The sequence below is a fragment of the Camarhynchus parvulus genome, chromosome 1 (assembly GCF_901933205.1).
Source record: "Camarhynchus parvulus chromosome 1, STF_HiC, whole genome shotgun sequence".
Taxonomy (NCBI): Eukaryota; Metazoa; Chordata; class Aves; order Passeriformes; family Thraupidae; genus Camarhynchus; species Camarhynchus parvulus.
Window position 1 is genome coordinate 75,394,744 of NC_044571.1, and position 17,121 is coordinate 75,411,864.

General features: G+C 33.9%; 1 protein-coding gene across 1 annotated transcript in view; it reads right to left on the bottom strand.

Annotated features, from left to right (window-relative positions):
• The window catches only part of DYNC2H1 (dynein cytoplasmic 2 heavy chain 1), a 144,699-nt gene that overhangs the window by 16,611 nt on the left and 110,967 nt on the right, over nucleotides 1-17,121 (bottom strand). The window contains 2 exon segments of the mRNA XM_030946228.1: nucleotides 9,524-9,613; nucleotides 12,436-12,645. Of these exon segments, the coding sequence (XP_030802088.1) occupies nucleotides 9,524-9,613; nucleotides 12,436-12,645 (300 nt within the window).

Below are 17,121 nucleotides of genomic sequence, written 5' to 3' on the forward strand. Positions count from 1 at the left end.
TTACATGAGAAAAAGAGATTACCGAATGGAAACAGTGGCTGGTGCCACTCCATTTAAACAAAGGAAGTAAATGATGTCATGGATAGTCTGTGATGTGGCATCCTGGCACATCATGCTGGCTCACGCTGCTTACACTCCATTAAACAGAACACTCCAACACTGCCCAGATTAGCAAATAGTTTGTTCAAAATAGAGATTACTGCTCAGACTAGCAAATAGTTTGTTCAAAAAAGAACAACTTTGTGTAGATGCAGAATATAATTGGTTTTTTTTTTAATTGATGCAGTATGCTAGTATGGATTGTTGTTTGCTCCTACATTGTAAAGCTAAGGCAGTTAGCATAAATGTACCTCAAGTGCAGCACAAAAGCTCTCTCAAGCTCATAAAACCTTTTGCTAAACCCGAAAGCAAATTTCTCTTGTTATGGTCAATTCCAAACGAACAGCTCCTCATAAAGGCTGTAGGTCTCTTTCAGATGCCCTGTCACATGAGAAAGCTAAGAGAATGCTGAAGAGCACTAGCATGGCATAAAACTTCATTCACACCTGTTCTCAGGAAGCCAGAAAAACATGCATTAGGGAGCAATTTAAAGGAAAAAATATTGCCCAATTTGTTAAACACCACACTTTTTTTTTGTTATACTTTAAAATTCATTTTTGTTTTCTTTTTATTTAGCTATAATGGATTTAGTTTTTAAATTACTTCTATTATAGAAATAATTTATTCATAAAATTAAACATTTTGGCATCCAATCCAATTGCAATTCAGAGTAGCTCCAAATTCAACACCAATTTAGCTTGCTCAGCGCACAGTCTATTGTAGTTCTGTGTATCTCCAAAGATGCCTCCACAAATCATATATTTCCACAAACACCTCTGGACAATATGGGTAATGTTTCTTAATTTAGAAGCTGAAAACTAGAGAAGCGTTTCAGATGTGGCCTCAAAAGTGTAGAAGAATTAATAACTGCCTTTGACCCTTAGTAAGGTCATTAGGAATTTTGCATTTCTATGGTATCTTTGGATTCACACATTGGTTTCAGTTTTATTATTCTAGTAATATCTTAATGTGTTCCTTATTTGATGGATGCTTCTGTTGATATATCCAAATCAGTGCTCTTTCTCAGTGTGATAAAATACATGAATACACATGACAGAGTAAATCTTTTTCATAGCTTTGTAATCTGCATATCTGAAGAATGAACAATGTTTGGTTTAGTTCTAAATTATTTACTGCCTTTTGCCTGATATATAAGTAATTTCAATTGCTTAATTTATTGCATGGGATAATGAAATATTAGAAATAATACGGAAACTATTAATTATAGAAAATATATAAGAAAACACACTGTGCATATAAGGAAAAGCACATACAATACTCTGAAACAGTATAAACCTGACAGGAATTTTGAAATTCAAGTTCAGATGTAGAGAACAGATTTCTCATTGGATCATAACGCTCTTAGTTCAGAGTGACTGTGTGGAATTACCACTACAAATATATCAATATGCTTTTGCATACTCTCCTTCATGTAGGGGCACACATTCTAATTTAGTTGCTATTTATAGCACTCAGCTGAACACACTGGGAAACATCATAGAGCAGGAGGGCATTTATCCTCCCTGCCTTTAAGCATCACTTACACTCCTTAAATAGGGATCTAAGCTTCCCATCACTCTTAACAACTCTTCTACTTTGACTCAAGGTTTGGTTTCTTTTTTCTTCAATTATGTACCTTGCTGAACATTTAGAGACAAAGCCAACACCAAAAAGAACTCTACTAAGCAAAAACCAAACAACAAAATGAACAAAACCCCAAATCTGAATGCCTTTCTGTTGACTTCAGTTTTAAAATTCAGTCATGTCTGTTTACAGAATTGCTGAGTGCACTTTCATCCTGCTCTGATTGCTTTATTTGACTGTGAATTCCCAAGAGTAAAACTACTGCACACTCAACAGATAAAGAAGGGTTTAGTCAAGAATTATTCTTATGACTCTTTTCCTTCACAAATGAAATTTGAATTGACAGCCTTGAAACTTAAAAGGCTCCAAAATTTTAAATATTTTTTATATATTTGCAAATGGATACAATATGAAACTGTTGTAATTTCAAATTCAGTAATACGGTATCTCCTTCAAAGAGAGAAAGGTCAAGATGAGGTTACATTTCTGCTTTCCCCCAAAGAAAAGATTGCTAATTAGGGATGATGCTTGCTTGTGGAATGGAAATCTGCTTCTAATAAAAAATGAGCTTTTTTTTTAATACATATCTGCAAATGATATTTGAGAAATAGTTACAGCATGTTACCATTGATTTTGACCTATTAAAATCTCAAAACAGGAGATAAAATATTTTGCAAACTGCTACACCAACCCAGTTCCCAGCAAACCATCTGGAGGTTAAAAAAGAGCCACGATCACACTACCTTTTTGTTACAAGGCGAATTTATTTCATATTCCACAAAATTTATTTCTATGTATGAACTTCTAACTATGAAATCAGAATTACAAATAAAACAATAACAATGGATTTTGAATAGATTGCTTACTTTTAGTAGATACAATATGTTCTGTCAGTTTAGTGGTGATCAGAACAGCAAGTTACTGTAACCAAGGACAAGTCCCACCTAACCAAGCCAGTGGTCTTTTATGATGGATTGACTATAGCACTGAGCAAGGGATTTACATATTGGGATTTACGAGCCATCTATCTGGATATCTGTAAAGCCTTTGACATGGTCCCTCACAACATCCCTCTCTTTCAGCCAGAGAGAGATGGATTTGATAGGTAGATTGGGAGATTGATAAGAAATTGGTTGGATGGTCAAATCCAGAGGGTGCTGATCGATGACTCAGAGTCCCAGGGAATCTCAATGACAAGTGGTGTCCCCCCAGGGGTCCATACTGGAGCCAGTGTTACTTAATATCTTCATTAATGACATAGATAAAGGGATCAGGTGTACCCTCCTCAACTGGAGGACAGGATGCCACCCAGAGTGACCCAGGCAGGCTTGAAGAGTGGGGTCCTTGGAATCTCTTGAGGTTTAACAAGACCAACTACAAGGTGCTGCACCTGAGTCATGGCACCCCCTGGTACCAGCACAGGCTGGGGATGAGCAGATGGAGATGTGGGGGTGCTGGTGGGAGAGAGGCTGGCCATGAGCTCTCTCTAATTCTAAGTTGTCTTAAAAAAGCAAAGCAGATTGATGGGATGAACCTACAAATTGGTGCATTAGCATGTGCTGCAGCCTTCTCATTTATTAATGGATGGAATTTAAAATTACCAGTTTTTGACAGAATAACATAAGGACTCATTTTCATATGTGAATGATAATAACATCGTTTTCTACCACTTGTACTAAAATTAACGTTTTTTGCTTGAGCTTTTGTCAGACAAGACTATCCATTTTACTCTTTCTCTTTTGTTGACAGCTCTGTCCATGATAAAAGAGATACAGTGAAAAACAAATTATTAGAAACAGAGCAATCTACACTTTTAATTTTGACAGATTAAATGCACAAAATTGATTACTATTTTATCACTGCATCTTTTCAGTTTTCTTCCTGTATTGTGAAAATGTATCTTGTATCTTAAAGAGAAAAATCAATAAATGATCATTACGTTTTTAGTTTAAATAAAGGATATCCACTACAGCTTTGCATCTTCTACAATATATAGCACAGCTTTTTGCAATTTACTAAGTATATAAATACTATCTTGCATTCATAGAAAAATACAGAATACTAAATCTAGGTTTTTTAATTTAAACCTAGGTTAGGAAAGAAAGATAATTTTCTTTAAAATACTGTAATTTCATACATAATATCTGTAGAGACAATGACCTGGGTTTGTCTTCTTTTATTCAACACTTACAAAAAGTCATTTTATGAGTAATTATCTCCTGCAATAAATATTTTATAATCAAAGAGCTGAATAATTGGTTAGCAGTATTGGTTAGGGGTACTGTTCAAACTTCTAGTTACAAGGTAGTATTTCATAATTTCAACAGAAGAGCCATTCTCACAAAACATGCCTAGAATTTCAAGAGTTTAATGAACAGCTGCTGAATTCTGTTGAAACAAATTACTTTTCTCAACAGTTAAGCCTGATGTTTATTAAAATGCCTATAACTTGTGGATGCCTCAGTTTAACAGAGCACCAAACACTCACTGGGAATAAGCTTCAACAGCTCACAATGAAACCAAAGGAAATGCAGCTAGTGATATTTTCCCTTTTCCAATGCTGCTTTTTAAAAACTGTTTTTCCAGTTTTTTGTGCAACTCTTTTTTGTGCAAAAGGCATGTTTTTTCAAAACTTGAGATAAGTATAGCTCATTGGCAACCGAAATTATTTACCTTTGAAATAACACAGTTTGCAGATTTAAAATCTACAGTATTTTGGAGGAAAAAAACATTTCACTAAAAAAAAAAAAGTTATATTTAATTTTGGGCATCACAATATATGAAAAATATTATGTTATTAGAGAGTGTCCCAAGGAGGGCTGCAAATATGGTGAAGGGCCTGGAGGGGAAATTGCATCAATGCGTGAACACAGCTTTCTGTAAGAGTACAAGAAATGCTTCAGCTTCTGCTTTAATTTCCTCAGATATTAGATCTTATTTCAATGGACAACTATTACCCATCCATGTCCAAAACTTTTAGCTCACATTCTGTTTGGTCCCTTGTTTGGATGGTGCATTTTTACAAAGCACTACTGCTCTATATCAGCCTTAATCATGCATCTATATCTGCATCTTAATCTATATTACTTAATCAATGCAATCTAAGTGAGACAGTGATTAGAAGCAACATGATAAAACAGCTGCTGAGAACTTCAAATTTGCCCATTAGAGACAAACAAAACATTTTTTTAGTAGTACTTGCAAATTGCCAATTTTTACCAAGCAGTTATCAATTAGATATAAGGTCTTAAAAGACATATCCTGGCTGATAAATTTGGAACAAAGTAAAATCATTTTGCAACATGATGAGAACTGAGGGAGCCAATTGAAGATCAGTTCCTTAGCAGATAATGTTTGGCTGCAGTTGTATTTTTGTTTTGATATTCATGACACCTAAAGAGGAGAAGCCAAGAAAAATAGCAGAAAAATGCAAATTCTTCAGAATAATGTGGAAATTTGAAGTAAAATAATGGAATGGGTGGATTTAAAACACATTACTTTTATGAATTTTTGTGCTTCAATATTAGAATATTGAATCTGGAGTATTCTGCACTGTACAGATACCTAGGTAACAGCTCTTCAAATAGAGAGTCATGAGAGGAACAATGACAAGGTGGGGAACCAGCCAAACTAATCTATATTAATCAGCCTCTCCTAAAACTGTAAAACACAAACAATTAAGCTATTGTCCCTGCTTCAAACTCTGCTAAGGCAATGTATTAGAAAACACTCTGAAAACTAAGTGTGATTACTTGGACTGGGATAGGCCTTATTATGGAGTGCCGAAGCGGATGAATAGCAGGACTGAGCATGACTATTCTGGATTTGTACAAGATTTATTATGTGAGTTCTTTAACCTGGTGAAAATTGAGAGGATTTGATTCCCTTGGTTTTCTAAGAGCAGCCTTTCTGCCTGTTATCAGTGAATGAATATTTAATATCTCTGCCTAGATGTCTGGGGTGCAAAGGAGAAATCCTGGGGTTCCTATTCCCAGAAGGTTTTATAGTACATTCAGCAGGCAATTTCCAAGAGTTCAAACCTCATTTACCTCGGACATCCAATTCACCTTTCTGGAGACCTAATTGTTGAAACAGAGGAATAGGGTTCCAAAACAGGAACAAAATCATTCTTCCTTAAACAGTAAAAGACCATTAAAATAGTAAAAATCTTATACTAGGTGATCAAACTGGTATTGAAGTTAAATATTACTATGTTAGATTTTACTCAGGATGGAAACGGACAAGAGAACAACATCTCAGAAAAACATAAGTCTCTTGAAAAAATAGCAAATTTAACTTCTTTATATACTAGGAGTACTTTTTAGATGAATCCACAATTTCAACAAAACCTTTCATAAATTTTGCAACTAAAAACTTTCAGTATTCATAAACATTTCCCTGATTAGAACTCTGAAACTAGTGCTTATGATTCTGAGGTCAGAATGTACACTGCAAGACTTCTAGCAGCATTCTAACTCAACAGTCATCCAAAGGAAGAACTGTTTTTGTAAATGACATAAAATCAGCTGAGTCCAAAAGAATGAAATATAAGGTCTTCTTGGAGTAAGAATAGTTTGGGATTCCTTTTTGAAAAGGAGAATTTAAGCTCTTTATTTAGTTCTAGTGGAAACAAAAATCCATTTCCAATTTATTGACCTGAAACAAATATTAAGGCAGCTATTCAGCTGACATTTGCCTGGGCTGCTGTTTTGCCTCTTGGCAGCTGCAGTTCTGAGTCTGCTCTCTCTCTTTCTCTCTTGCTGGTATCCACAGCCATGAGAAGGCACTTATCTAGAGACTGGGATATATTCAATACCATTATAGTCTGATGTGCTTAATGCTGAGCTATGATCATGAACCACAGGAGAGGGAAACCACAGAAAACATTTAGGGTGCCATCATGAGGAAACTGACAGTAAAAGGACCAAGAATTAAAACTTATACAATGACCACTGATGATTCATACATTTCATATCTTAATGCTGGTAGCAAATATATCATTATAGACAGACAAGTTGAAGCACAGTATTATAAAGTTCAATGTCAGCACTGCTAATTGAAAGTATTCAGAACTCCATCATAGAAGAATGTTCAATACATAAATTTTGCTTCAATTTAATGCAAAAGCTACCATCCAAATATCAGAACTTTCACCTGGAAAGAAATCACCTATTTACATCAGGTCTGTCAGCATAACATAGTACACAGCAACACATGCCTCTACTGCATTTTGCATATGCAAATTTCTTCACACTTTCATTAGGCAGGGGTTTTTTGGGGTTGGGTTTTTGGTTTTTGGTTTTTTTTTTTTTTTGTTTTTTAATTTTGCTTTTTACTGAGTAAATTCAGACCTAAAAAAAATGCAACACCTGTTGTTTTTCTGCCTGTTGTTGTGTAATGCTCTCAGAACATCTCTACACTTCTATAAATTCTGCTATAAATATTTTACCATCTGGCCTATATTTTGTGTTCCTCCCCATCCCCATTAAATGCTTGCTGCAGTTGCTTTTATTGTTTCCTGCACTGGCAGCAAACCTCTTGACAAGGCAGCTTTTAACTAATAGCCTAGGCAGAGACTTACTCCATCTTAGTAAATGTAATCCTTCAGTACAACTTTGATCGTTCAATGTTGTATTTTGTCACTGTATTTCAATCTTCTATTTTGTCTTAAAAATGCCTAAAATCAAACCTTTGTCAAACAGTAAAGTGTAAGTCAATATCTTACAGCCAATAAAAGAGAGGGACATAAGAGTAACTAAAAAAAAGCTTATAAAGTTGCTCATATAAAACTAATCCAAAATATGGCATTTATTGAAATATAAATCAGAAGATAATTTTCAGAGTTATGAGATATCTTTATTGAAGCCCTTATTGAATTTCTGAATACTAAACCTAGAGTTAACTACTGATTAATTACATTTATAAAATCAATAATGAAAAGATAATTAAAAAATGATCAAGACTAATCCGGAAGATGTAATGGGTACAATCAGGATTTGGAATCACATTTAAGGAAAAAGATGATTCAACTGAAATGCCTAACTAGAAATAATCAACATTTTTATAATAATGTACAATATAGAAATACAGACACTGTATTTTGGAAGTGATTTGACTAGAAGCTTGAGATGCAAAACAGACTGATACTTTATTATTAAGAATGGCTCCAAACACAACTATATTACATATTTGACATTAAAGAAATAAAATGAGACAACCAGTACCTATTATCACTAAAAAAAATTTAACATAATTTACTGCTTATGGACACAATCAAATATCTACTGCAAAGCTGTGGCTTAATAATCTTTCTCTCTCTTGCAATAAATAACTGCTAAAAACTGTAAATGAGTCCTTCATAATTATTTCCATAAAAATGACTAATCCAAATGTACCATTTTGTCAGTAGCTTGAGAAATGAGAAAGGAAGATTACTATCATGGTAATGCAGCAAATATAATGTAACACATTAGTCAATAGCTGACTGGAGTATTTTATGGAAATAAAAACTTCTGGAATATGTGTGGTTGAAAGTCATCTGTTACTATTAACACTAATTTCATCCTGTTACCTCTGCATACTTTGTATGGGAGGTGCACTCTACACAGAAGCTCAAACTCTAATCTCAGACTTCCACTAAAAATAAATAATATTTTTAAGGAAAATTGCATGCAGTTTGGACACAACCAAATGAAAGTAGAAGTTGCAAACAGTAACGTACTCTTGAAGCTTATAAACACACACTGAATTACCACAAATGATGGGTTTTTTAATACTAAAGGCTAAAATAGTCAGGAAAAAGAGAGATGGGATGAAGTTCAACTCCAGTTATATGACAAATTAACATCGGAACATGCATTATCACTTGTTGCTATACATATTTATATTTTTTTCTGGTTTATACTTTAAACTTTTTTAGAAGGAAAAGATAAAGAAAAGATAAGTATTAGCCAAAAGAAACTGTTTGCATAACAAGAATCTTATTAATACTTCAGAGACATTTATTTGACAGTTTCTTTAGAAAAAGAAATGCCTGGAAGACATATGGCACTCAAATCTTTCTTCTGAATATGACAGTCAACATATATGTTGACAAAAATCTTGGTATCCCATTGGACAAGATGTGTTAATCAAGATCAAAACCAACAGCTTTCTACTTATTGCCTGGAGGCAACAAAGATCTGTCCTTTCTAAAGTAGTCTTCCTCTCTTTCAGGTTCTCTCAGTTTTCTCTCTATGTATCCAACACAGATAAGGAATCTGTTTCCTTAAATACTAATTAATTTAGATAAATTACTTTTATTTGTCTTTGTATTACCTTAAATATACCACTTCCGTCAATCAAAGTATATATAGATTTACCTTAACTAAAAATTAACCTCTTTACTGTCACACTGTGGATAGACACCTTCTCTTATGTCCCCTTGAAAACTTTGAGAAAGCAAAGTTTTTTAAAATTTTCATTAATTTCTTCCAAGACTACACAGCTATTAATTTCTACATTACCTTTATTAGAAATGCTTCACGCATGTCTTGATGGGCATCTTCCTACCAGATTAAAGAGTGCATCTTGACTTAAATGTAAAGTGTCACCTGGGTAAAAAAAGTCTTTTTCCCCCACAGCTCACCATAAAGGCTAATGACTAAGATGTAAACCTATTGTGAAGTAACTAACAATATTAACACATTATTCCTTGATCGTTAGATTTTTATATACCTTTTCACACATCTAAAATTCTTTTGAACCTGTGTTTGTAAAGGTCTACTTTAGTGGAATTTACATAATATACTGTGTCACTGAATACCAGCACACTGAGTAAAAAATGACTCTTTAAAATTACCTGTATAGCAAGTGCTCGAGCTACAAGACTTCTAAGATATTGCAAAGGATCTTCTGGACCTTCCCACTTGCTTTGCCATGTGACAGGACACTGAAATAAAAATATAAACACTGAAAGTATCAAATCCATTGTCATTTCATTTTAAGTTGGCAACTTGAATAAAAATAAATAACCTGGAGATCAAATATATCTACAAAAAAAAAGGCAACACCAGCAATATAATGGTCAAGAACATACAACCTCAAACAGAAAGGCTGTTTTCCTGCTAATTCTTTGTGTGACCCAGCCACAGCATTAATGGAGAACTTGCAAGAACATCTGCTATTCAAGAAGGAAACATAAGTTGGTTCCATAAATATTTCCAAAAAGCCTAAGAGCATTATGTCTTGGGAAGTCACAATGTCATCTTTCAACTGCAGCCAGTTTCCCACTCCTCTGCTGTAGCCTCCTCAGACTTCAAAATGCAGTTGTGTGGCTCCATGATGAAGAGAATCTGGTACAATTCCTCTGCATGATTATTTTCTCATCTACTTACAGCTTTTGTAGAGCAACACCCGAGAAAAAAAGGCCTGCAAGACTTCCCCATATAAATTTTTCATTGATTTCAAAAAGAAAGGCTTAAAAGGGCATCTGTTAAATTCCCTCCTTCTAAGATAAGGATAGAAACACTAATTTTACCTACTCCACAGGAATCTAAGGCACACTGAAAGTGACTGCAAGATTCCCCTACTTATGAGAAAGAGAATTCATGTAAATCAGTACCTGTGGAATATTGCACACTACTGAAGATGCTAAGCAGAATCAACAGTTTATACTGTTTAATATTTACAGCTGCATTTTCCAGGAAGTTCCCATTCTAACAGAATATATACTGAACAGATATTTAATTCTGATCCCAGAAGTTTGCAAAGTAAATAATCTGTATTTACCTTTTATAGATAAAAATGAAAATGTAACTAGATTCAAGGATACTAATTAAAAATTAATTCAATAAACTAGAAAACATACAAAATAATTAATAAAAGACAGTTAACTCCATGGGGTTTTTCCTAAATAGGATTTTTTGAAAATTATTTTTTATTTGAGTCCTTGCATTTTTTGCAGCCTCTTCTACTAGATGCACATTTACAAGCAGCTCATCAATCTATCCTTTACAAGGCATTTGCCTAATGTTGTTAATATATCACTCTTAAAGTTACTTTAAGTCTAAAGAAATTGCTTAGCTAATTGTTATTATGCAAGTGTATCTCAGATGTGTTTATGCTCTTTTTGGCCAGGGTGGAGTTAATTTTCTTCACAGTGGATAGTATGGGGCTAACATATCAATTTTACATAAATACAGCACATTGCTGAACCTTTACAAGTCATACATTTATTGAATTTTACATTCCTATTCATAATCCATCAGTTTCTCCAGGTGCTATAATCTTAAAAGAGCTACAATCCTTGTGGGTTTAAAATGTAGCTTTTGAAAAATAATCCTTTGCTACATAAAACATGAAAACACTAAACAAGAAGAGTATATAGAAAACACATGAAGAAAATAATTTTAGGATGATAAATCGAGTGAGGTTTAGCTGCCATGCCAAGAATGTGGCATTAGCCTCTGGAAGGCTGCTGAAAAAATTGCTATATGGTCACAATCCAATGAAATGATCCATGTCAAGGAAAGTGGGTAAGTAAGCAGATGAAATGACAGAAGCACTGGTCAATACATCAGGAAGTACTGAACCGATGCTTGTGAGAGGTTAAAATGCACAGAATTTTTAAGAAACTTTTTGAGGCAGTGATCAGCTTCACAGCTCCTGCCAGTTCCAATAGAAGAGTGCAGCTAAAGCACACAGGCAAGCCATGTTCTCTTGCTCAATAACAATAAATGTAACTGTAAGAGCTAAAGAATAGCCATTACATGTATCCCTTCTATTCGCTATGACTTGGAGTTAGTGCCAGTTTCTAGCACATAGTCAAAACATGTTTTAAAAGGCAATGAGATTGCTAACAAGAAAATTTAATTTAGTCTAACTGTACAGCAATTTTGCTAACAAATGCTGTCTTGTGAATCTGAAAAGACAACAAATTTAATTATTGTTTTGATTAGAATTTGATTTATCAATAAATGCATAACAATCTTTTCAACAGTACTTGTTTGTCACATGAAGATAAACAGGATGTTAATAGGAATTATTGCTCATTGCAGAAGCAATCTCATTATCTATGCATTTGCATTGACAGAATTTATCAGTTGCTGGAGGCAAAACGAAACCAGAGTTTCATGTCACATCAATGTCTGACTATCTTTTAACTCAATTATCTAGATATTAATGATAGAGCATGTAAATTTGCTGTCACTAATTGTACCAGTTTATAAACATGCCCAGTGTGATGCCAAAATGATGGAGAAAGTACATATAATTCTGACTGATTTCTTGTATCTCAAGAATATAGGGTGAGATGATAGGTTGGTATGACAGGCACAGATTTTCTGGTGAGGTATGGCAATACTCCATACCAAATAAATGCAAAGAGAACTATTATTACAATTTAAATTTTAAGAAAATATAAAAACTAAGTAAGGGGACAGATTTACATATTCTACTGGCTAATGTATTTGACTTATCTAGCATGACTTGGTATTTGAAATTGAAATAGCATTCCACAACTTCTAAACTTATTGGATTTGTCTCTTAGAGAAAGCTTGATAAGAGAGTAATACATTCAGAAGACCCTGCAAATACTTCTGAAAAATTTTACAGAAAAAACGGGTTTTGTTTTAGAGTTTCTACGTTTAAAAGAACTCCATTTTAAAGTCTTTATCAATAAAAAAATTTAGAACATGAAAATGACTTATTAGTTCAGTTCCTTGGGTTTTTTCAATGCTTATTATAATGTATATTCATTACAAAATGACTTACCTTCTGGTTTAACAGAGCACTTGCTAGCCTTTGTACTTCAGAACTCAGCAGTGAGGTGCCTCTGATGACTTTACTTAAAGAAGCAAGTGACTGATGGACGCTCTGCACAAGGCGAATGGCATTGAACTGCTCAAGGGTAATGAACGATAAGATGGGAGATCCTTGTTGTTCTGCAGGAGGAGACACCTTCTGATGGATCAGGTTAGAATTCTAAGAAAAAACATGGGATATCCAGTTAATAAACTCAGGGAAACTGTGGTGTTGTACAACACATTATTTATTTAATTCATGATACTTCATATGACCTTGTTAGCCTTGAAGTAGTAGTGATATCATCCCTTTTCTGACACTGAATTATAACTATAGTGATACTTCCAGTACTCTCTGTGACATGTTCAATAAAGGCACCTCTCTTCTGAAACAAGTCTGCCTACCCAGTTACTTCAAAAGTTCTTGGAATTGCTGAAAAATCTTCACTTAGCTGAATCACTGCTTTTAGTATTAGTGTTAATCTGTTAATATAAAAAGCAGTAATGTAATTCAGCACGACAAGATTTTACTGGCTACTGTAAACTATGCTGCCATTTCTTGCTTCCTGAGACTAGTTCAACGTGGAATTGAATTAAATACTATAAATACAAAATAAATATAATTTTATGTGTAAATTTTGAGTAACTTAGACTCTGAGAAGTACTGCTGCTCTTACATTGCCATTTTTGCTGCTTACTTCCCTTCCATTAAAGCCACTGAAAACCCAAATTTATTCAAATATTTCAAGAGATGGTGCAATTTTGCAAATCTTAATTCAGATGCAAATTATTACATAAATATACTTTTGCATGTGTTGGGAAACTCCAACCTGTAATGTAGCAAGATGCTGCAATGAATTCCAGTTATAGAATTAAAAACTTATTGGAAAATTCTGTAAGGCACAAATACAAAAAGTAAACCCTAGATTACGGGGAAAAAATATTTTGCTATTTCAGTTTCTACTAATTTTGTAAAGACAAAATCAGATTTTACTTTCTCTGAAATGTTTTTTAAAATAACAAGTTTTGATTATTTTTCAGGTTAAATAAATTTCTGAATTGTCACATGGCATCTTGCTTTCCAGAAGACAGAGAATATTTACATCTATAATCTTTCCTAGGCACTATGCGTTTGTCAGAACTTTTACCTTTTTAATTTCAAGCTCATACTCCACTCAGCTACCAAGCTAAAATATGAGAAAAGCTAAATGAATGAGCAATATTTCAGCTTATCACTGACCAAAAGAAAAATTAAGGATAAAGTTTTCCAACATTGTTAAAAAGGTATACAAGAAAGTTACTGATCAAAGTGCCAAAGCATGCAGCATTTACAATTGTTATGCTTTGCATTTTTAATTTGCATGCATCCAAAAATCACAGTACCAGTTTTACATCAGTTTTCCTGAGACTATAATTTGCTGAGGATATGTAAATTGTAATACAAAACTAGCATAAGCTAGTTGATAATTTCTTATTGAGCTGTTTAATTGCACAAAATAAAGAAAACCCAAGACATTCCACCTTGGAAGCTTTGCTCAATCTTTGACACTCTCATAATTCACAAAAGCTTATTGAAAAAGAAGTCCTTTAAATTCCACAATATTGTCCTTTACAATAAGAGTCTCCTATGAATTTCAGATTCATTTCATCACTCTTTCTAGTGCTTTCCCCTGAGAATTTGTTGAAATAACCCATCTGTCATTTCCATGGGAAAATTAAACATGAAAACCAATATCAGCTTATACATTTAATGTCTTATTACATTCTTTTAAAATCCATTATGTATATAACTCAAATCAGGTTTTAAATTTATGTGTATGCTCAAGACCTGCTTGGGAATTAAGACAAAGAACTGCGGAAGTACTGGGTGTTTTTCATAATCATAAGAAACTGAAGGTAGATTTAATATTAAATATTGTATTTTACTACCAATATTAATCAGGTGTATTTTCAGATGTTGATAATTTTCCCTCTTTCAGTTCTGTATGTGTTGCTATCTTAGTATAATATAAGACTTCATAAAGTCTCACCTAAACTGTTCCAGAGCTTACTTTGTTACCTTCTCAAACACAAGCTTTTGCAAACTCCAGTATGTTCTGAAAACTGCCTCCTCAGAAATGTAACAAATGCAATGAAAATAAACTCATATACCTTTACTAGTTCTGCATTTGATTCAAAATGCAATTTTGGTGGTGGTGGGTTGTAGAAAATCTCAATTGCCCTTTTGATATACCTGTTTTGCCTCCTCCTTCGAGACTCTCTGCCTATTTTTTTTAGATATTATCCTCTCACTGTTTTTCACTTGGTTTTCATCATTGTAAATAAAATAAAGAATGACCCTATATTTCTGTTTCACTGATTTTCCTTCATGGAAAAGACCCTGTAGTTTTTTTAAAGCTGAGATAGCTAATGAGGTACCAGGCACGTGGTGTGATTCTTGGGGCTGTTCTGCACAGTACCAGGAGTTGGACTTCAACCTAAATGGCAGGTTCATGAGAGTTTAATTAATTTGGTATGTTTCAAGCTGTTATTAAATCATGCTGCAAAACACTGTAAAAGCAGTTTTAGGACAGTATTCATTACAAGGATGTTTTCAATCACAAGAATTAATATGTATGTTTTCAAATGAGGCTAATATAGGTGAAAAGGTCATGACATTCTGCATTAGTTCAGAAGGGCTTTGCTTTTGTAATTTCAACACTGATGCACAATGATTTGAAGCACATTTTAAGTATCTATTTCATTTAAATAAAATTCAATCAAAAATTTCAGAGTCTGAATTCTGGCTAGACTAATAATCAGTGGATGAAGGAGAGGCAATTGCCATGATTCTATTCTTATAGATAGATAAAGAATAATAAACCACCCAGTTCAACAATTTCAGGATATCTGAATAATTGGTAGCAACAATTAACAGGGTTTTGCATCATGTATAGTCTGAGAGAAAAAATGAAGCCCTGCAAATTACCAGAAATATTTCTGAAAAAGTAACAACATGTAAGTCCTTGCTACCCTATTAATGTAGAAGAATCATATCCCATTTAGAAATGTCTAAACTGAAAAAAGCTAAAATTTCCAAAGCATATCTGCCATTTTTGCTGTTTGGCCACAAAGAATGTTATAGGCTCTGAAAACTGAACAAAAATAACTCCTATTCACAGAACCACAAAACAGCTGAAGGTTCGAAGGAATCTCTGGAGATTGCCAGGTGCTCAATGCTACAGCAGGTTTCTCAGACCTGTATCTGGTCTCCATCCAAAAATATGACCCCTTGCAGCTTTTCCACATAGACTCCAGTCAACTGCCAGGGTTAGTGTGGAGCAAATGAAGCTCCAAGGGGTCACAGTCTGAGAGCCAGACTAGCCTTGGCAGTCTTTCCACAACATCCCGCAGCTGAGCCCCTGGAAGGCAGGAAAACTTCCTAAACAACAGATGAGGTCAGAAAATGGGAGCATCCTTCCCCCAGCTCCAGGGAATTGCTCACTGCTTTTCCTTACCACTTCCTCCTGGTGCTTCTGTTTGGATCAGGTTTAGTTGGCTTTGGAATTTCATTAAGAGTGCAAAGTGAAAAATATGTCCACACTGTGAGATTATGATCAATCATTGAGAAGTAAATTCTACAGGATATACGTAAGTCAAATGGTAAATTTTGTTGAATTTCAGAATTTTCAGTACATAGATGTACAACAACTGTTTGCAAGGTATTTGTAAGATAATCCTTTTTTAATTAATCCTTGACTTACACACTCAACATGGGAATAAAAATGTTCAAAACAACTTAATCTTTGTCTACATATTAACAAACTTCTGAGGGTCTTTTTGCCTCTGGAATAATTTTTTTACAGGCTTCAGGAATACTTTTTTTTAAATTTTACTTCTTCATATCTGGGGAACTGTATTAGTTTCATATTCTCTGCCCATTCATGCATAAATAAAATAATTTACGACTATTAACTTAAGCAGCAATTCAATGACCTTCTTCATTCCAATTTCCAGGTCTTTAAAAATTCTGCAAACAAAGATGATGCCTTCATTGAACTATCCATCTAGAATGAGAATGTAGTACTGCATGCAATGTCTGTAAAATATTAAAGATGTCCAGGCTTTTTCAAAGCTGGAAGCAATTACTGGTTGAACAGATCATGAAAACTAATTTTGATAAAAATATTATTATTCAAATTTTTTTTGAAACGCTCAAGAAAATGTCCTCCACACAAAAATAAAACCTACAAAAGGTTTTATCCTTTTATAAGATATAAAAGGATAAAAGCCATCCTATTCTAAAGGATATATTCAAAAGATTAATTTAATTATCTGCTATTGGCATAAAACCTTTAGAAAATCAAAGAAACTTCAAGATAATACGGAATCCTTGAATGTTTTGGGTTGAAAGGGACCTTAAAGATAATCTAGTTCCAGCCCTCCTGAACAGACAGTGACACCTTCCATAGACCAGTCTGTTCATTTAACCTGGTTTTAAATATTTCAGGGAGGGAGCATCCATTAGCTCTCTGGGAAACCTGTACCAGAGCCTTACCACCCTCTCAGGAAAGAATTTCCTAATATTTAACCTAGACCTACCCACTCAGCATGGATTAGATGAGAATTCAATGAGATGCTTCAAAATGTAATGGTAAATTCTAATGTACCTCATGTC